Genomic DNA, 21,706 nt, shown 5'->3' on the forward strand with positions numbered 1-21,706 from the left:
TTTTTCCAGTTGAGATGACTGCCAAAGGTCAAGCCACTCTAGTCCAACCTTGAAACATTAATACTTCTGTTTTAAAACCTCTTGTGTCAATTACTGCAATGCACTTTTCATTGGAATTGGCCAGGCCAGTTGGTCACCTACAGCGCCGCTCGATTTTTTTCTGGTGCAAGGATGCAAGAGCACATCACTCCAATTTTAGCTTCCAGTTAGTTTACGAATCCATTTTAAAAATCCTTTTATTTGTCTTTAAGTCTCTTAATGATTCTACATAATTTTATCTGTCTGAGCTATTGCACTCTTATGTCCCACCTCGTTCTCAGGTCAGCAGACCAGAGACTTTTGCTGGTTCCAAAGACACAACATAAACTCAGAGGTGACGGGGCTTTCGAAGTTGCAGCTGCAAAATTGTGGAGCGATTTTCTATATTTTTTACCTTTTGGCCCAAGTTTGTCTTTTACATTTGGTGAAGGAGACCCCGTAGTTGTTTTTAAAAAGGCTTTATAAATTCACACAGACTCACTGTCCACTGAAAGAAATTTTAGCTGGTGTGGTCTTCTGCTGCGGTAGCACATCTCCTTTAAGCCACATGATGTGTAGTGCATTCATAGATGCTCTTCTGCATATCTTAGTCAATGGTGCAATAGACCTCAATACTTGAAATGTGCAATTCACTTGTATTTTTATTTTTATTCCTATTTATTCTATTTATCCCCTTCGTATATTTTATTTATATTTGTCTCTGTATTTATATGTGTGTGTGTATATATATATATATATATAATATTCTGTAACTGTAACTTCTGTCGGTGCTGTGCTTTTGGAAACCGAATTTCCCAGAGGAACCCACCCGAGGGATTAATAAAGTTTTATCTTATCTTAGCTATTGAGTGGTTATTTGAGTTACTGCTGCCTCTCTATCAGCTCAAAGCAGTCTGGCCAGTCACCTCTGCCATCAAAGCATTATCATCCAGAGAAATACTGCTCACTGGATATTTTTTCCCTTTTTTTGGACCAGTTTCCGTAAACCCTGACCAAAGTAATATCCTACGTGTTACATTCTGATCTTTAGCTTTAACTTCAGCAGGTCATGCCTACACACCCTGAGCTGCTTCCATGCGACTGTCTATCCAATCTGCAAGATTGAGCGCAAAACACATGACTTTGACTCAGAAAGGGGGTGCATGTAGGCATATATACACCTCCAGGAAACTGAAAATAAAGTTTAAATATGCAGATTAGTGTTGGCCATTTAATTTCAAATCACAATAAGCTGATTGTGTAAAGGTAATGATATCAGCCAACTAAATATAATTAAATACTCAACATTGATTTCTAAAATGTAGAGGCAGTAAAGATTCTAAATAATAAAGTAGCAATATTTGACTAACATGCATAACTCTGTCATCGCCAGTATCAGGACAGGTGTAGAAAATTCCATCACACAAAAGCATCTGATGTTTTAAGGTTTTAGTTTATTTTTCTCCACTATTTGACACACCAAGTGCTTAAAGAACAATATTAACACCACAAACGGCACAGTACTCCAACACAGCAGCGACCGTTTCCCCGCTGCTGACCCCACGCCATTGGTCCATTGGATGTGAATGTCGATAGAAACTAGTCTGGTCGTTCGGTAGGGCAGGCAGGGGGGAAATCAGGTGGGAGGATGACACACTAGCATCACATAATATTGACACCTTCACACAACTGAATACATTGATTACTGCATGTAATGTTAAGCTAATGAACAGACACACAAGATGGTTGTTTGTTTTAAAATTCAATAATGGTGATAAGGAGCACAAGAACAAAAAAAAAAAAAAAAAAAAAAAAAAAAAAAAAAAAAGGAAGAATCCTGGTGTGTAGTGGCTTATTACAGTATAATGTGCCTGCTAACATCTACTAGATATACATCTGTCTGAAAGCACAACAGAGCACTCCACACTTTTGTTCAAAAGATCAACTCGGCTCAACATTTTCACCTCGTCTGCCATCTTGCTCCTTAACGCATGTTCTGATGCCACTAATAAGCAGTTGGTCCCACTTGGTGTCAGTGCGGATGTTAGTAGAGCGTTTCAACAATGAACAAATGCCGTTCTGACAGAAGCGAAACACTGACACAAACATGCTGATCTGGCCTGCTTGGGAGTGATTTGATATTTTGTGTGAAGTGGGCAGAGACAGCTGCGTGAAAGAAGGAATGTGGAATGAATACTGACTAAACATTTTTGATTATCCTCCAACCGTTTAACTTCAAATTGTCTCAAAACTAACCATTTGTTGAAACTGGGGGGAATTAAAAAAAAAAAAAAAAAAAAGACAGATGACCCATGTCTGTTTCCTTTTGTACTGTGATGTCACATGATGGTTTCAAATACACATATCTAATAATGTAAATTTAAGAACTCTAAAGTAAAGCAGACAGCACAGGCCTGTGATTGATGGAGGAGTGAAGAGGGGAGACAGCAGAGCAGATAGAAGACTATAACTATGCCACAGCTCAACGTGGTAGTTTGCTGTTTAATAGGCGTGATTAGCCACGTAGAGGGACTGGGCTGCGGCGGTGCCACTTCCGGAAGACTCGTACTTGCCGAGTGCAGCCAGACCGTTAGCCTGGAGAAGAAAAAAAACAAAACAGACATAAGCAAAAGAGCAAAGAAAGTTTTGCTTTTTTAAATTAGCAGTACAAAGGACACATCTGATGTCCCTTCCTGTGGTCTGACCTCGGCGCGCTTGACGAACTCCTCGGTGGCGGCCTTCTCGTTGTTCAGCTGTCCTTTCCAGGCGTTAAGAGCTGAGGCCTGCAGGGCACGGCCGTAGGAGAAAGTCAGGGCCCAGGGCTTGGGGAGTGGGCAGTTGTTAATGGCATTAAGGTTCACGCTGGCCTCTTCCTCAGACTGGCCACCAGACAAGAATGTCACCCCTGTTTATACAAAAGAAACACGAGTTACCGATCTGCTCATACCTGATGTCGAGGAAGATTTTAAAGGTTTTCGAAAGCATCTTTTCCTGCATGTTTGCACTCTGCAGGTAGATATAAACGAGTGAAAGAATCTAGAGATTTAAGTATTACTATTAGGAAATCAAAGCAATCTGAAAAATGCCAAGACTGCCAATTTACTAGTCAACTCATCCAAATTCCAAGGGATGATCTAACTGATTTTATACATTCACAAAAGCATGTTTCAGCTAGCAGTTTATCCATGATAACATATAATGGTTTAACTTTTAAATATGCTGCTCTATTAAGTCACTTGGAGCCCTGCTGTTGCACACAGATACTGTCCCACTCCCTGAATTTTTCCTATTATATACACAAGTATCTTGCCTGGGACAGCAGGAGGCACTGTGCGGCGCAGAGCAGTAACAGTAGCCATGGCGATTTCTTCACTGCTGTACTTAGTTGGGCAGGAGTGTCCAGCTGTGACCATGTTGGGCTTCAGCAGTGTCCCCTCGAGGTACACGTGGTGGTCCGACAGAGCCTTGTACACTGCAGCAAGGACCTAACAGCAGGAGACAAACGATAGCACGCAAGTCCAAACTTGAACTCTCCAGAACAGATAAAGGTGGCAGAGTTCCACATTCTGCAACATGTTACCTTTTCGGTGACGTACTGGCAACGCTTCAGGTCATGATCTCCATCGGGAAGGATCTCAGGCTCCACAATTGGAACAATACCATTCTGAAAGAGATTACAGAGTGTAAATTTAACACAAGTATTTTAGAAATATACAACACTACCATTTGATGATCACTAGTGTCCTTTCCAAAAAAAGGAAAGGAATCCTCTATAGTACCACACTAACCTGTTGGCAGATGCTAGCATATCGTGCCAGCACGTTGGCGTTCTCAAAGATGGCCAGCTCAGACGGCGTGGTTTCGCTGATCTTCAGCACACAACGCCACTTGGCGAAATCTGCGCCGTCCTTCTTATACTGCGCGCATCGCTCGGACAGCCCATCCAGACCTGCACTCAAACAACGCACAGAACCAGCCATGAGAAACACACAGGGCTTCCGTGAAGTTCATTTCAGTTCTCAAACTTGTGCGTCTACTGTCTCCTACCCTGAGTGGTGGTCTCTCCATTTGTTCCAGCGAGGGGTACAACACCCTTGTCAACCTGTAAAGACAAACAGAAAATGTTCTGAATTTGACCTGAAATAACTTTAGCCCAGTTGGTCCTAACAACATGATCTGCTGTTATGTGTGGGTCTGAGTGTATGTAAACACACTGAAAGCGTGTTTTTTTTTGGTTTAAGAAAAAAAAAGGAACACCTTTCAGGTTTTACCTGCTAAACGATGAGGGTTTACACTGCCTGCTAAGCTGAGTCACTTGACTGCATTATATCAAGAGCGAAGTGATGATGACATTCAAAACAAAAGGAGGTTGAGATTTTCAGCACTCAGGCTCTTGTGTTTTAAGGTAGACTCTGAGCACAACAAACTATGTAAACTAACACGTAATGGCACAAACCAGGCAATGCAGCAGAAGCATAATGAAACTGAGCTAAAACTAATTTTCAAGAATGCACCAGGGTAAACTGATTACCCAGCAACGGCAATCCCCTGCCTACCTTGATGCCAACGACAATGCCGCGGTCTTTGATGAGCTTGGCGAAGTTGACGCCATCGTCAGTGTTCTGGTAGAGGGTTTCATGGAAGAAGATCACACCTCCGATACAGCTGTCGATGCGCTGGTCGGCTGTGAAGAGCAACTGGCGGTAGCGGCGCCTGTTCTCCTCAGTGTTCTCGACCCCAATGGGGTTCAAACGCTTTGCCATGCTGCCTAAAGAGCAAAAAAACAAGGACATGGATTTAATAAAATACACACAGACGACACAAATGCCATTTATTTAGCATCATTTACAGTATAAAATGGCCTACAGCAGAAGACTAAAACTGCTTGTTTGCAGTAATCTTATAGAAACAATAACATGCATCTTTATTTTATGATCTCTTTAAATAAACGCACAGCAATTCTAATTTCACATGCAACTCACTGCATGTTCAGTGTACTGTATGTTGGTATTCAACCATGTTTAATGTTGCGTTTCAATCAGCCACCTTTGCTGAAACACCGACACACCAACACATACCGGTGGACTCATCAGCTGCGAGGATGCCTTTGCCTGGAGCTACTATCCTGTGAGCAATGTCCTGCAGCTCCTTCTTCTGCTCAGGGGTCAGTGCGGGATACTGGTGAGTCATGGTGGCTGAAAGAGAGCGAAACACACATACTGCTTCACTATGTGCAAACCTGGATGACTGCCCAGGGCTGGCCTCATTTAATGTCTCCATTGTCTGCAGCTCAACTATACTGTTATACCAATGAGCTTTTCTAAGTTAAGAGCAGCCAGATTGGTGAAAATGGGCAAACTCCTACACGATGGCACTTAATCACACCATACAAGAACATGACATGTGTGCAAGATGCGAGCAGTACATTTCCTGTTTCCTGAGAGTTGAAGGGGGGGGGGGGAGAAAAAAGAAAAGGAAATAGAAAAAAAGTAATTCAGTAAAATCACTTATTGTGACTAGAAGCAAACACCCCATCTTGTTGACATTCATTTTCATGCATCATCTGGTGTCAGTCATTAAAAACAGAAAGCTTGGTGGCAGTGACCAAACTCCATAAACAGCCTTCAAACCAGATTATTTAATTCCCCTTTCCCTTCCTCACTCTTCCATAAATTAGCAGTTACGTAACCCCTCACCTCCCCCATGTGAACCACACCAGACGGATGGAGGGAGGGGGAAGGGGTTGTGTAATAACGCTCCTATAGACTCTGCTGCCAGTCCTCATTATAGCTGCAGGCCTGGATGCAACACGGCTCGTTTCCCCCTCCTCAGCAACACTCTTTGTTTTCCTCTGTCATTATACACCTCTCTGCCAGTTACACCTTTAGTTCTTCGCCTGGAGTGACACGTCACGCATCCATTTAAGCGCTGCTGTTCTCAGACTACAAATTATTTCTACTGGAGCCACGCGATATGAGTGCATCAAGGATTTGTAAATTTCCGTTCTCACTCCAGCTAACGCACTGTGTGCCTGAGAACAAGCTGTGACTTGTCTGTTTGGCTATATTGGTATCCGAGGCGCTCCCGCTGAACACAAGGCTGTAGCTTTGTGCACAACGCTGCCGGGTGTGGGCCACAATAGCAGGTCATCCATTGGAGAATTCGATAGACTATTCATTTATTCTACTAAATGTTCCTCCACAGCAAGCAGTGTCAACTAAAAGCTGGAATTGTCAGTATATTGTAAAGGCACACATTCATAGGAGGCTGTAATACAGCTTAATGATAAAGTCAGGGAGGCTGGTTTATTGTGAGAGCACACCATCTGATATACTCCCTGTACCCTCTGTGTTAATCCTCAGCTTAAAGCTATGAGATAACCTTTACAGTACACACAGGCCTCTCAATGAAATCAGTGTGCAACTCTTATCACACACACTCACACGGCCAGGCCTGCAGGGCATATCGTGTCCCCGAGGAGAATAGCTTCAGCAGGGGTACAAGCTGCATACTTCACATCTCCAGTGAATAAAAGGAAGTATTTACACGTGATAAAAGCCAACCTAAGGGCACAGGCATGTGTGCCCTCAGCTCTGCTCCACTGTCTGTACCAGCCAAAAACCATGCTCAGCAAATAACTGCCCTCCTTTGTGAAGCAGTACGACTCCACCGTGGTGGAGTTTCGCTAAGGAAACATTGCACAACAAGCTAACTCAATAGGAAATCTACAGTTTATGCAACAACTGGACAAAAAAAAAAATATATAACGGAAAATTACTAAAGATGACAACTGGAGGCTTACGCTGAAATCACGGCTCAGCCCCAGCAGCCTATGGAGGCCTGCTTACCCACAGAGAGCGTCGGTGGAGGGAGTGTACCAGTATACTACACAACTATGTAGTATAACTGGTCTGCGGGCTACTCCTGGTTATTCTGTTATTGGTCCATCAGCTCAGGACAGAGTAGAGGGAAGTTACAACATGAAAAGAGCTGAAGTGAAACAAAGTGTCAAACACATTGAGAAGTGACCACCACAGTCACTGCCTGTGCTTCTCCCAGTCCCTGTGAATGTCGCCACGTGTCAACCAATCGGCATTAAACTGACACATAGGTCATCCGCAACCAGGGACATGCATCCAGGATTTTGGACGAGTGCACAGGAGCACGTTTGCAATGGGTGAAACCCTGTCTTTTTACACCGTCCATAGGGAATTGCATACACAAATTAATACAACCCCCTTAAAAGAACAATATGAGGCAGGACTCTAGCACATTATCAGCTGGGGCAAGTTTGGTAGTAGTGCACTAGAGTTTATGCTTGGAGGGTTATTAGCTTTAAAAAAAAAAAAAAAAAAAAAAGATATTGGCTAAATGTGCAAGTATAAAGTTTTAGAATCACTACTATGCATCAATGCAACAACCACAGAGAGCGAGTGTGTGGTGTCAAGGACATTTCTCTCTTTGGTAAAGTAACCTGGGAAAATATTTGTCACATAGGATTATCCTTCGGTCTCTCTTAATCTACGATGGCTCCCAAATCAAAAAATGGGAGATTGTCAGAAGGCTGTGGCTGAACTGCTTTAGACATAATCAGTTGATGACAACTCAGCTTATGTTACTCACAGCCAAAGGAGGTACTAATCTTATGTTTTCCATTTTTGGGTTTGCTTCTTGAACGTCTCCAGGAAACAGTCCCAGAGGAGGCCATTAGAACAAAGACAACTACCTCACTCTGTGCCACACAAGCACCACTGCAGGGCCTTGCACCACAGATGTGACACACTTAAAACAAACAAGCCCAAAAGGTTAAAAAGAAAAAAAAAAAAAAAAAAAAAAGTCCATTATTCAGAGCATAGGATGTTAGGGAAATGGCCTGATCAAGAGAATTAAAAGGAAGGCTTTTCATTGGTGTTTGAGTTTAAATATTTCTGCTTTGCATATTCCTTTAGCTTCATGATCTATTCATGAAGTCAAGTGATTATTTGAAACCATTTTGTTTTGTTTTTTGAGTTAATATTAAAATACAGAAATTTTTTTGAGTTCGGTAGAAGCCTCAACTACCCAACTGTAGCAGATTTAAAGAAACTATAGCACATCCTATAAAAACTGCAGGACATTACAATTGGGTGAACCTGCGTCTTCATTTGTATTGACTACCCTGAGCTACAGTATTAGGCTAAGAACTCTTTAAGCCTGGAGAAGCCATGGAGTCAGATCCGTCCCCATTGGTTTACTAGGGAAACCATAGGGTCAAATTTGACCCCATGGGTTCTCCAGGGTTAAAAAGATCTTCCTGTGTTTCCAAAAAATAAAAAATAAAAAAAAAATAGGAAGCTAAAACTAGAGCAGCGTAAGCGCTATCAGAATCAAGTAGAGACCTTCCAGTAGCGTTATCATCAACACTGGTGATAACCGTTATCTTCCAGACAGTCACATACACATAAAGTTACCAATAACTAACCAATAACATACACTGTTCAGTGATCATGTTGCCCCAGTGGCCAAGGACATTTATCTAATGCGGCTTTCAAATATTTTATAAATTATGTGCACAAGGTTCTAAGGCTGTTTGTGTGTGTTCGTGTTCCTGTTTAGCCATCTTTGTGAGGACCGAAAGCTGCATTCTACTATACTTGTAAGAACCAACAGTCACTTGTGAGGACACACACACTGGTCCTCACAAGTTTGAAGGCCTTTTTGAGGCTCAAAATGTGGTTTTAGTGTCAGGGTTACAATTAGGTTATGGTTAGGTTTAGGATAAGGGTTCGGTTGAGGCATTCATTTTTAACGGTTAGGGAAACCATTATGTCAATGAAGGTCCTCAATAAGATAGTTGAACGGGCGTGTGTGTAGTAAATTCGAGTGCATCCTATTGATTGTCATTCGTGAGATTTATTGATTTGGTAACTGCAATTAGAAATTCTGCTTGGAGGTCAGATTCTTCATCGATTCCTGATCAATTTCCTGTGTGGCTAAAGCAGCTCAAAAGAATAAAAAACAAAAAATAAACAAAAAAACCAAAAACCCCCAAAACAAAACCATACCATCACTAAAAACTGATAAGCCTGAAGTGATATGACTGAACAGTTTAAAGCTGGTTCACTGTTGTGAGTAGACTGCATATGCAGGCTTTCATGACACGTAGCCCAGCTCTCTATATTTTCTGATCTTTGATCCAGCCTGTTGAAGTGGTCTGCTTCAACAACACTTCTGCAATGCGACATGAAGATCAACTCCCTGCTGAGTCACAGAGAACCACTTGAAAAAACAAGAAGACCGGACTCACACACACACACGCTCTTTAGTTGTTGTTAGATGGAAAATGACACATCTAGATTTGTACCAGGCTGATTTAACTGTGATGCTGTCTGATTTCGATTGAATTTCAGGTTAACAGAAGAAAAAACAAAAACAAACAGAGGGGCCATCCAATGCTTCTCACCTTAAAACAGGAGCAGCCCGGCATGCAGTGAGAAATCACAAATACAAGAAAAACATCAGAGTCCACATTTACAGCCATCACGCTGCAGCTGGTCTTCTTTTAAGCATTGCTGCAAGCATTCAACTACAAGGTCTTGAGCTTGCATGCTAGATTTACTGCCTATGTTCATAAGCATGTAGGGGGAGGATGAGGATTTTTTTGCCGTTTTGTCTAGATCATCAGAACCCTCTGGAGGGTGCCACTTTTTTTTTTTTTTTTTTAAATTCTATTTTCAAGTTGCATGAGCTTTGCGATGAAATTGCTCCTGCAGGACAGCACTAAAATAAAAAGCCTGCTTTCAGTGCTGTGCTTTGTTACCAGACGGGCCTCTGGCCTTGGCGTCGCATCTATCTTCAGGCCTTGATGCTGCAGCGGTAGCAGGAGCACTGTTACCCATGCAGCTCAATGGGAGCCTATTACAGACCTCGAGGCTGCGAGGGTGTTGCAGTTCAAAGAAAGGTGGACATTGATGAAAATGTGCAGGTTAGACTTCAGAAACATGTCCATAACAAACGTCAGTAAGGAAACCACTCATAATTAAGAACACCTGGTGTATGATTGTAAAAATACTTTCTGGACTGGAAACTATTAGTTTATCAATGGAGAATTATTTAGCAACAGCAGTTATTGATTAAGGGTTTCGATTTGTTCATTGATCCATTGCCTCATTTGTTTTTTTTTTAATTCATTTTACACGTGAAGTAGTAGCGTACAAATCAACAATGAAAACACTTATTTAAGAATTACACTCGTTAATAATGCAAGAGAATAGTAAAAAATATAATTACTAAGTGGAAACTGCCGTTTGTTTTGTGTTTTTAATTATAAACACTTCTGCAATCCAACCCTCATCAATTACATCCCCACGTGATAAGGGCTAAAACATATTTGTTATATATTATCATGATTATTGTTGATATTAGTATTTATTTTACATTCTGAACTAATTTGCTTAATTTTACGCCACTTTTCTACAAAACTAGCGCATATATATATATATATATATATATATATATATATATATATATATATATATATATATATATATATATATATATATATATATATATATATATATATATATATATACACACACATACACACACACATGCCTTGCTTCCAAAATTCAGGCCGCTATATGACTTCATTAACACGTGTAGCTTTTTCACGTACTCTGCGGCTCCGCCTCTCGATGTCTACGTGCTTCGGGACAGCTACACCCTGACGGGAAACAACCTCGTCACAGCCCTCACCCATCACCGCTGCCACCCACGTTTGTACCCGACAAATCACGCATAATCAAGCACATGTAAAAACTGATAGCTTCGATCTGAAGCGAAGGAAGGCGCAACAGGCTCGTCTCCTCCACTTCCATCCTTGAAGGTCATCACTTCTGCGCCCTTCCTGTTGCGTACTTCGATGATGGGGCCGAAATGCGCAACTCTAAAACGACTGTTTTTGAGAAGGTGATAGACTTTTAGGAGTTGTCTGTCAAATTGAGATGACATAGCATCAGTGATACAGCTAATGACGCTGTTTGTTCATTTATGGCTAACAGGCTAGCTTTTGGAAGATACAGCTAGCTGTAGGTTCAGTCAACAGCATCACATCCGCATCACCATCAGAATGACAGCCATCATGGCTGACGCGCTCAGTAACACACAATAAACGTTTAAAATTTAAACAATTTTTGGATGAGGTGACTCTTACCTGCTGATAGAGATCAAGTGAGGTGTGCGCAGAGGATGCGGAACGGTCTCCTGTTTCACTGCTGCAGCGCGACGTGACCTTTTAGAAAGCCTGGGCGGAGCTTAAACCAGGCGTCACGGCACGAAGCGACGGGGCGCATGCGCCGCAGAGCTCCAGAGTGATTGTGCATCTTTTTTTCTTCTTTGTGGAGACAGTTTGTCCTCTGTTTTCTAAAAGTACCAAGGTATTTATAGATGATGATGGTAAAATTGACAAAGCGATTGTGAACAAAGGCGGAACTTCGCCTCCTACAGTGCAAACTGTTCAATAAGATAAAAATAATTTACTTTAATTAAATATACTCTGTATTTGGTAAGTCTTTTTTCGTCCTAGTGCTAAATAACCTCTGAAAATGATTAATACTCATGTTTTGCGGCCTAGTTATAGACAAAGCTGAGTGAACTTTTATGACTTTCACATATGTTAGATTTCAATTCATATTATTGTTTATGGTATGTTCTGATACTTCGGTAATGTAATTTGTTGAGAGGTTTCTGTAAGGCATTTGAATTGAGCATTAACAATAATATGACCTTAAAAGGAATTTGTTTTCATAAGTTTTTCTGAGATGCTGAGCTCCCCCTGGTCAAATGCAGATCTGCACTTGGTGATTTGCCCGCATACCTCTATTTTAGTTGTGGCCTAATATACATGCTCCATTTATAGTGCATTTTGTACATGTGTGTTGTTTCTTTCTTCTCACTTTGTGTAAAGATGACACTGTTGGTGCTAATGCCAACTTTCTATTTTGTGGTCATAGAGGGATGGACACTGTCAGAGTCAATGCTCAGCTAGGCTGGGCTGTTTAAATGATGCTCAGTTGGTACTAATTTTTCTTTTGCTAGCACATGGTGTGTCTTCTGCCCAGCCGCTTCAAGGTTCAGTGTGTTGTGCGTTCAGAAATGCTCTTCTGCATACTTTGGTTGTAATGAGTGGTTATTTGAGTTGCCAATGCCATCCCGTCAGGTCTGATGTCAACACTGCATTTTTACCCCAGAGAAGTGCCGCTCATTGGATATTTTCTCATTTTTCTGTAAAACATAGAGATGGCTGTGTGGAAAAGTCCCAGCAGATCAGCAGTTTCCAAATTACTCAGACCAGCACGTCTAGCACCACCAACCACACCACGTTCAAAGTCACTTTAATAACTTTCTTCCTCATTTTGATGCTTGGTTTGAACTTCAACAGGTTCCACCCTGACAGAACAAACCAGCAGAACTTTGTACAGTCAGAGTTTAATATTCCATCTGTGCTACATGGCAATTACAAAAATACATCATAACATAACATATCAAACATCAAAGAGTATTAAAAAAAAGTCATATAAACTTTATAAACAGGAATATATACACATCAGCATTCGGTGACCAGAAATAAAGAAAGGTCAAGGATCACACACGAGGCATTCTGGGCACACATTAGGGCATACTTTACAAAAATAAATAAATAAATAAATTACACTATAATCAGATGAGCAGGTAAGTGCATAAAGGTGAGATCACTGGCAAGGGCTTACCACATCCACAGACCGTAGAAAAAGCCCTGTATCGATCAAAATGTTAAGTGGAGGTAAACGGTACTGCTGTTCCAGTCCCAGCTCTGATCTGCACACTTTTGTACAGCTCTTGGAGTCAAAAATCAAGGCTGAATGGGAAAACCACCAAGCGCTCCCCTGAGACGTAGGTTATAAATGATGAAGCTAAATAAGGTGTTGAAGGCATACACATTTGAACCTGATACTGTGTCACTTGCTCGAGGAGATGATGTAGCCAAGGTCAGGTTTGGGAAAGGTCAGATCGTGGCATGAGCAAAGGTACAGACTATGTTTCAAAGTAAAAGTTGCACAGATTGAGGCAACGAGTCTTCCATCCGCTTCTGCTAAAATAACTGCAACATCTTGCAACATGAAAATAACAGCAGAGATTTTGAAATCAACTAACCTAGCTGAAAGGATAACTATGGTTTGCACACTTAAAACAAAAAAGAAAAAAATATTATGATCTATAATATTATGATCAACAAGCATGACATTTCCACAAGGGGTAAATTTCACAGCATTTGTCCACTATGTATTAACACGGCAGCCATGATGGTTTACTGGAAAGTGGATGCACAATAGTGCAATCTTTCTTGCACAACTGTTGGGCAAACAAGTGTGCAAGAAACTGTGCAGCGGAGAAAGGCAAACACATAAAGGAAGAATAACTTGTATTAAGCACGTCACAAAACATAAAAGACATTGAAATATGAGTGTAGAAAAAAAAAAAAAGGTGATTTCCATTAAGTCAGTAATTTTAAAGTTTAGAAAAATTTTAAAGGCGCACCAATTCAAGGGTGAACAAATGTGCACAAGTGTGCCTTTACACTGTAAACTCAGTGTCTGTCAAACAAACACTTCTCTGCGTGGACCTTTTTCCTGAGCAGGATGCAGTGGGAGTGCTGGGCCAGGCAGCGGTACAGCTGTGTGAGTGTTTGCGCTGGGATCCTGCTGCGAGTGTGGCGTGGCGGGTGGGCTGAGGAGCGAGTCGTAGTCGAAGCCTTTGAGAGGCTGTAGGGACAAAGTGAGGCCTCGTCGAGCTTTGGCCACTCGGTCCGGTCTCTCCCGCAGCTCCAGAATCACCTGACAGCAACAGAGAGGAGAAGTCAAGACTCATGCTTCAGCTTACAGAGGAAACAACCAAACCGAGGACATTCAGACGTCTCGTCTGTTACCTCCATGGGCTGACGCTGCAGTAGGTCGAGGTCAAAGGTTGATCCGCGGAAGAAGGTTTGCCGCTGGAAACGATCAAGCGTCCTCAAGCGACGCGAGGGAGTCTTGCATAAAAGCTGGACAGGAAAATGTGCAGATGATGATCTGACCGTTCAACTGGCTCGCTGCTTAGCAGATATACAATAAATGATTACCTCTGTTATTAGCAAGGCCAGTGGGGAGCTGAGGCTGAGGGGCATCTCATAGGGGAAGCTCCTCACTTTCCTCAACATGCTGCAGTGGTCTGGTTCAGGAGCCACGGGGAACTGACAGAGGGAAAATTCAGGGGATGATTCATCTTTTGCTACTTTGATAGATTAATACTTCAGCATGCCAGAACATTAAATGAACACAGTCTTTCATGCTCATGTGTCACTGAGAGATTAATCGAACTGCTGACCGTGCAAACAGGCAACAATAGCTAACCTTCCCAGTAGCCAGTGAGAAAAGCAGAATTCCCAGTGACCACCAATCAGCTGCATGGTTGTAGGGCCCACCACTCAGCACCTCAGGAGCTGCAGAGGACAGAGAACCCTCACAATGTTTTTCCATTCATAAATTCACCTCCCAGTAAAACATAATTAGATACGCTCTAAATGCTTCCAAATCCCAGCATCTGCAGCTGTGGTGGGATGAGCTGCAGGGGAGGTTAAGAGTGGATGTTTTCCTCACCCATATATTGGATGGTTCCACAGATGGTAAAGGCTCTTCCCCCTCTCTCCAGGCGACGAGACAAACCAAAGTCAGCTAGCCGGATGTGTCCTAGAAAAGATCATTTTCTCTATGTTATGATGAGTATGAAATCCCAGGCTATTTTTTTTTTAACTGACACAGGCTGGATTTTTATTTGTATCATAATGCTCCCTCATAGTTTGCAGTGATAGGTATTGATTGATAGACGTGCACAGCTCTGTTTTCTAGAAGCTTCTGTGCTTTTCCCTCATACCAAAGCTATGCTGCTCTCTGCTGGGGACAAGATTTACTTACCATTGTCTGTCAGCAGGATATTTTCCATCTGCAACAACAGAGCAAAATAAATAAATAGGTGGATGAGATTACACTCTTGCACTGAATTCTTATGCCACACACCGTGTCTGCCATCGGATTACTGCGAAACACTGATGAAAGGAAACCTGTAGCCTGTAACAAAATATTAAAACAAAACAAAACTCTAAATACGGTATCTGATAAAAACACAAAGTATCAAACAAATTCTACTTCAATAAAATATTTTGTGGCAATTTAAACATTTTTAATTGTTGTGTTCATGCATTGACTAAAAAACAGGAATGAGCAGTTTAGAAACTTTTTAGTAAGTATTCAGTATTCAGCCTTACAAAACCAAAAACAGCCTTTGTACGTGTGCATGATGGAAAAGGAAGCTGAGCTTGCTGTTCTTATATGAGACGCAAAAGTAGGACATCCAGCTGGAAAGGTTTCAGAGTTAAGACAAAAACTCTTCATGATAAATGTTAGGCTTGCAGCATTTGATATCCTTTATTCTAGCCTATGGTATTCCTATGGATACCTTACTCCATCCATGGGAATGAAGCAGCTAAGTAACAGCCTGATAATCAAGTGCACTTGATTAGCTGATATGCAATGCTCGGAGAATTTCCCAAAAACCCATTTCAGACTCTACAGGCCTCAGTTAGTATGTTAAATGTTAAAGTTAATGACAGCACACTTAGAAAATAACTGAACAAGTATTTGGAAGGATTGCTAGGAAAAAGCTTCTTCTCTAAAATAAAGAAGCATTGCTTAGTTTTGCAAAATTCCATCAAAACAACGCTTTCTCAGCTTTCAAGATTTCTCAAACAATGCCTGGAGTGACCGAAGTGGAATATCAGCTGTAAAATATCAACTGTCAAACACTGCGGTGACAGAGGGCTGATTTGGGCTTGTTTTGTAGTTATTGAATCAATAATGAATTCATCTGTATACCAAAGTATTCTAGACACAAATGTGAGACCACATGTCTTACAGCAAATCTACAGCAGAATGGCTGAAAAAAAGGAACCAATGAGCAATGTCAATGTCCAAGGTGGTGGGACCTTAAGAGAGCTGCTGTGAACAACTTCCCACAAACATCATTAAACTCAAACAAAGTTGTAAAGAACAGTGGGACAAATTTCCTTTCACAATGATGTAAAAGACTGAGGACTGCAGAGAGTCCTGTGAAAAACCTTGATATGAATATGTGTTGCCTGAAATGATCTAGATGCCTGTGCTTAACATAGGTTTTGTGTCATTGTACAATTTTTTTTGTTTTTACCTTCACATCTCTGTGGATCACCCCAAAATCGTGCAGAAAGCCTGTAAAAAAACAACAACTAGTAAGCAAACAGGTTTCAAATCCATGTCTTCATACTGGCAAACTGAACCATTCTGACTTTGCTGTGTTGCTGGTGGAGATCCTTAGAGAGCTCATCTGTTTTTAATAAGACCACCTCTGATAATTACTTCCAGTTAAATAACTATGGAAACGACGCTTTGAGCTAATTAAGATTTCTGAAGGGAAAAGTCAGGCTTACAGTACGGATGAGGGTTCACATCTTTCATTTAATTAGTAATGTAATAGCATACACACCAAGCGCACATCCCAACTCTGCAGCAAACACTCGCACCGTGTCCTCTGGGAACTGACCAATCATCTGCCAGTAGGTGTAGAGGTCTCCTGTGCTGCAGTAGTCACACACTGTTGGAGAAGAAACAGGATCAAAGCATGCCTCTGTGCAGCGGTGCGAGATGTGACTGGGAAGTGAAGGTCAGCAGGAGGTGGAACACAACACTGCTCAAGTTAGGGAAGAGACAAGAGTGAAAACTGTCTTTCTCTAGGAAGCAAGCAAGGTGGAATTTTAAGGCTGGCTGCCTTAATGGAGCATGACTTTAAACTGCATGTGTGTGCGTTTGTAATAATGAATCACCACACTGTAACTGAGGATAGCCATATTTATTTAACACTGTTACATAAGGCAACATAACAATTAAGCAACTGTTTAACCTTAATTGCTTTAAAATATCTGCAGAGATCTTCATCGGTTTGTTGTGGTGACTTCCATGTACTCTACATTTCAGGCTCAAAAAATATGTGACTCAGTGATGATTCACAGTATGTTCAGCATCTGGTTTTCGGGGGCTAACTCGTTCTCTTTTTGCAGGGGGTGGAGAGGCAAACAAAGTGGGTCACACTTTCTGAGTCAGTGGCTAATTTGGAAAAAGAGGGTAAATGCTCAGGAGGAAAGAGGAAAGAAGTCGAAGAAGCTACACGATGCAGAGGGAGTGGTAGACTGGGGTTGCAGGGCTGGAGGGTGTTTGATAAAGGTGCGATTAAACGTGGGGTACAAGCTCAAAAGACCCTGAATTTTAAAGTCTCGACGGGAACCTCTTTGCCTTTTTTTTTTTTTGTTCATCGTGTTGTAGGAGCTGGGTTTGGGTGGGGCTGTGGGTAGATCTTGGACCTAGCTGCCAGTTTTGAGGTGAGAAAAGGTGAGGTGAAGTAAAGGGAGAGTGGATCTGGGTTGGATTGGGTCACCGGTCTCTGTCTGACTCACTAATGTAGACGTGGCGCTGTGTCTGCCAGCAGTCCTGGAGGTCATGGACAAATGGGTGGCGCACCTGACGCTGCAGGCAAAGGTCAAAGGTCAGCCTGGAAAAGCTCAACCGACCATTGTTTCTGAGAGATCACGTCACTCAGAATCGCATTAACTTCAGACTTTACAGGCACACGCCATTTTTGTGAGAAGGCAAATAAACATAAATGGTTCATCACCATCACAGCAGATTTTTTCTACCTTCTATCAACATTTCTAAAGTTAAGAAATCAAAGAATAGCACAATATTTACATGAGATCTTATCACTTATTAACTGTTAGCAGTAATTATCACTCACTGACTATTATGTGTACTTTAGAAAGCCTTGGTTTGTTGAGTGCTAACTGTATGAAATGCAAATATAGTGCCTTCGAAGTTAACACAAAACCCACCTGGACTACAACTTCTTCCTTTGACTGCTCCAAAACCCCGAGTCTTAAAATCTCTGCTTTAGGTATGACCTGTGGGCAGACACAAGATGAAATCAGGCCACTGTAATTATAAATGAACCATGAACACAATTATCTCACAGCTTCAGTTTCCTGCAACAGCCTGATTGGTATTTATGTTAGAATTTAAACGCAGAAAACCTATATGTTAAAACCCAGATAATCAACACTCACTTTAACAGCATATGTCTTCTGTTTGACCTTGTCCTTCACTTTCAGGATGGGTCCAAATGAACCTTTGGCGATGTAGCCCAACACCTAGTGAGGCGAGAACAATGCAGACACAGATACAATGGGATGGTGTCTAGTTAAAAAAAAAAAAAAGTAAAAGCAGAACATGAGAAAGCTTTGTTCAATCATAAGACGCATGATGTGGCGCTGGCGTTCAAAATGACCCTCACCTGAAAGTGTTCGTGGCCAGGCACAGTTCTGTGGGGGAATTCGGGGAGGAACATGGTAATAAACCCCGGCAGGCTCCACTCCGCTCTCAGCTTGTGGGGGCCAACTCCTGCCAGCCTCAAGACGTGGTCAGGGATCTCGGGGGCTTTGCCCTGGAGCATTCGACGCTGGCCCAGATGAAGGGCAGACGGGGCAAGGCGACACAGGCCTGCTGGGACAGACAGGCCAATGTTTGAGAGGAAGCCACGCCATCCAGAAGATAAGTGCTCATTCTCCTGCCCTTCGGAAGGCCTCTGTTGGGGAAACAAAAGATAAAGACACAGTTTTGTAGATGCTACAGAAGAAACAGGATAAAAAAAAACATTTAGATTGTCTGTTTTTATTACACAAACTCCTGGAGAACAAAAATGAATAGACTGTTCATTCAGAGAGTGTTTTACGCAAGGTTAAGTACCAACACTTATCAAGGCAGGCGTGCACTGCTGAAAGCGCCCTTCTGCTTTCACTTGACCTTTTGGAAACTAGAACACACAAAGAAAGTTGGCACAGGACAACCTGTACTGAAAAATGCTTTGTAAAAATACAGAAGAGAATTGCCTAAATGCTGCTCTAAATTTACAGACTAAGTCCAAACACAACTTACTGTAGCAATAACTTGAATTAGTCGTATTCTGTATGACTTTATCAGTCTCACACGTTGCTGTGGAGGAATTTTTGCGACTTTTTCTTTGTATCGTTGCTTCAGTTCATTGAGATTTGCAGGCATTCATTTATGAACAGCACTTTTAAGGTCCCACCAAAGCATTTCAATCAGGTTAAAGTCTGGATTTTGACTGGGTATTGACACCTTGACCTCAAATTAGACTGTAATAAACTTGGGTATAAGAGGACTTTGTGGTCAACTCAGCGACTGCAAAACAAGCTCAAATCATCACCCCTCCACCGACGTGTTTGGCAGTCGGTATGACGTGTTTGTGATGTTACGCTGGGTTTGGTTTTCATCTGTCTAAAGGACATTGTTCTAGAAGTCTTGTGGTTTACTGAGATTCAGCTTTGCGAGCCTTAGCCATACTTGCAAAAATGTTTTTTGTAGAGAAGTTTTTTTTTCTTAGTAACCCTCGCAACAACTTCGTTCAGTCTTTTTTTCTAACTTTTCCTCCTTTATTTGTACTCTTTGTTTAACATCTACAGCTCTTTTGTGATTCTGTATCTTTTATAGTCTCTCTCTCTCTCTCTCTCTCAAACACACACACACACAGCACTTGTGAATTTTATCTTAGTGTTTGTTAAAAAAAACAAAAACAATGACACATGTATCTGGGGTTGTATTTAAATAATTTTACAACCTGCCATAGATTTGAAAGACAGTACACAGTATATACTTGATTTAATTTATAAAAGGTTGCTTTCCTAACGATTGTGGCTTACTGTACAAGACATCAGACTTTGCTATAATACAGCCCCATCTTCATCCCTCAAATGCCTAAGTGGAGCCGAGTGGTACAGCATTTTCATGTAACCATTCCTGCTCTCATATATAAAAACACTCCCTGGTCTGCATCCAAAGTGCAGTCACCGGGTCAACAAGCCCCCTCCCCGTGGGGCTCCTGCTGCACATCTCTGCAGCTATGTAATGCAAGATGCGCGTAATCAGCCATGCAGAGTGTCATTATCATCCGAGCAAAATAAAGGGGCACATCTACTCCGCTGTCACTCTGCTAAACAGCTTCGACCAGTGACCGCAATCTGGGGAGTGTCAGACTTTTGTTTGAAAAGTGACGAATTTGCATTCAAAGTGAATGGTCTCACCCCATATATCGTAACGTGGGAATAACACATTGTAATACTAATTGGCGACTTTTCACCGTTACGCAACTTCAGCACACTTTTCAGGTCCCAAGAGATTGCGGAACCCCGTCACACAGGGAACCCCCACCCCCACCAAAGCACGTGCCTTACACCTTAGCAACCAGATATCCAACTCACCTTCCTGTTCTTACTGCCGTCGGCCCCCATCTGTGTGACAGGACATCAGCGCAGTGTCCTCATACCGACGTCTGCTCTTCATTTAGCCATCCGCGCTGTTCCGCAACCTCTCCACGAACAACGGTGTCGGGCTGCACGAACACAACGCTTACCTTTCGCTAACAATCTGCAGCTGATCGGGCTACGCGGTGTAAAATGTGACAGATATGGCGATATAAAGAAAACAAGTTAATCCCGCGTATGGGCAACGTCAGCGTAAATCCGCCCCCATCACTACCGTCCAATGAGAGGCACGCTTCAGATCCCTGTGCTGCTGCTTGCGGTAATCAGAGCCGCACACATCAATTATACACGTCGGTGACAGTTTCTGTTAGGTTTGCATCATTTGCATTGGCGTGACTTGTGTGCACAAAAGCAAACGTGTAACAGAAAAGCCTCCTGTATCTCCCGATACATTTTTCAACCCCCCATTCACTTGTTCTAAAAATAAACCCATGCATGCATAATATGTGCTGTCTTAGCATGTTTGGAGGAAATGTGAATGCTGAATGCAATTCATTTAATTAAAAATGCTACAGCGGGAGCACTGATACAGAAAAGGAGTGCATCTTTCTCCCATACTGGCTTCTCTTCACTGATTCCCTGTTAAATCCAGAATCAAATTTAAAAGCTGTATCCTCACAAACTAGAACCTCACAGTAAGATCTCACAGTATCTTATCACCCCAATTTCTTCCAGTGTGTTTTTTGCCGTGTTCCTCTCCTACCCTGCAACCCATTACAGCAGATGGCGACCACTTCCTCAGCCTGGTTCTGATGGAGGGTTTTTCTTTCCCACTGTCACCAAGTGCTTGCTCTTTGGGGATCCTTTATTTCTGTTCATATTTTGAGTTTGTTTTTAGGAATTTTGTAATGTTCTTTAAACACTTGGAAGCATCTGGTAGGTTAATTAATTGTGCATATGTCCTATATTAGATTAGATGCTGATCTGACTACAACACATGGGGTTTTCTCTCTATTATTATATCTTTAGTGTAGAATATGAAGCCCTTGAGGAGACTGTTGTGATTTGGCACTATATAAGTAAAACTGAATTTAATGCATGTTTGTATCATATCAAGAAGCAATGTACAATGTTGGCCATTAAATATCATGGGAAACACACAGCAATTTGAAGCGTGGTAACAGTACATTTTCTCGTTCTTTTTGAGTCTCAATATGTGATGAAACAAAGTTAGTGATCATATGAAGTACCAAAGAAGTTTATAAAGCAACGCTGGGC

At 41.8% G+C, this 21,706-nt stretch overlaps 2 protein-coding genes across 5 annotated transcripts; both read right to left on the reverse strand.

The window, feature by feature from the left end:
* Positions 1 to 1,848: 1,848 nt before the first annotated feature.
* aldocb (aldolase C, fructose-bisphosphate, b) lies at positions 1,849 to 11,311 on the reverse strand. Of its 3 annotated transcripts, XM_026182424.1 has the most exons (10): positions 11,210 to 11,311; positions 9,818 to 9,930; positions 5,097 to 5,213; positions 4,575 to 4,786; positions 4,066 to 4,120; positions 3,807 to 3,967; positions 3,599 to 3,682; positions 3,329 to 3,503; positions 2,724 to 2,923; positions 1,849 to 2,613 (listed from the first exon to the last, which is right to left on the reverse strand). In XM_026182424.1, exons 2-10 carry the CDS (start codon positions 9,894 to 9,896, stop codon positions 2,521 to 2,523), a joined length of 1,176 nt encoding a protein of 391 aa, XP_026038209.1. In that variant the 5' UTR covers positions 9,897 to 9,930; positions 11,210 to 11,311; the 3' UTR covers positions 1,849 to 2,520. The 3 variants fall into 3 exon arrangements, with proteins under 3 accessions (XP_026038209.1, XP_026038210.1, XP_026038212.1); XM_026182425.1 differs by lacking the exon at positions 9,818 to 9,930; XM_026182427.1 differs by lacking the exons at positions 9,818 to 9,930; positions 11,210 to 11,311 and adding an exon at positions 9,461 to 9,802.
* A 1,153-nt stretch (positions 11,312 to 12,464) lies between these two features.
* Positions 12,465 to 20,725, reverse strand: rskrb (ribosomal protein S6 kinase related b). Of its 2 annotated transcripts, XM_026182981.1 has the most exons (14): positions 20,426 to 20,725; positions 18,442 to 18,732; positions 18,215 to 18,298; positions 17,984 to 18,052; positions 17,552 to 17,621; positions 16,588 to 16,695; positions 16,273 to 16,313; positions 15,087 to 15,137; positions 14,985 to 15,012; positions 14,670 to 14,759; positions 14,424 to 14,512; positions 14,153 to 14,263; positions 13,961 to 14,074; positions 12,465 to 13,868 (listed from the first exon to the last, which is right to left on the reverse strand). In XM_026182981.1, exons 1-14 carry the CDS (start codon positions 20,453 to 20,455, stop codon positions 13,632 to 13,634), a joined length of 1,413 nt encoding a protein of 470 aa, XP_026038766.1. In that variant the 5' UTR covers positions 20,456 to 20,725; the 3' UTR covers positions 12,465 to 13,631. The 2 variants fall into 2 exon arrangements, with proteins under 2 accessions (XP_026038766.1, XP_026038767.1); XM_026182982.1 differs by lacking the exon at positions 15,087 to 15,137.
* Positions 20,726 to 21,706: the final 981 nt, after the last annotated feature.

Source organism: Astatotilapia calliptera, chromosome 10 (assembly GCF_900246225.1).
Source record: "Astatotilapia calliptera chromosome 10, fAstCal1.2, whole genome shotgun sequence".
NCBI lineage: Eukaryota > Metazoa > Chordata > Actinopteri > Cichliformes > Cichlidae > Astatotilapia > Astatotilapia calliptera.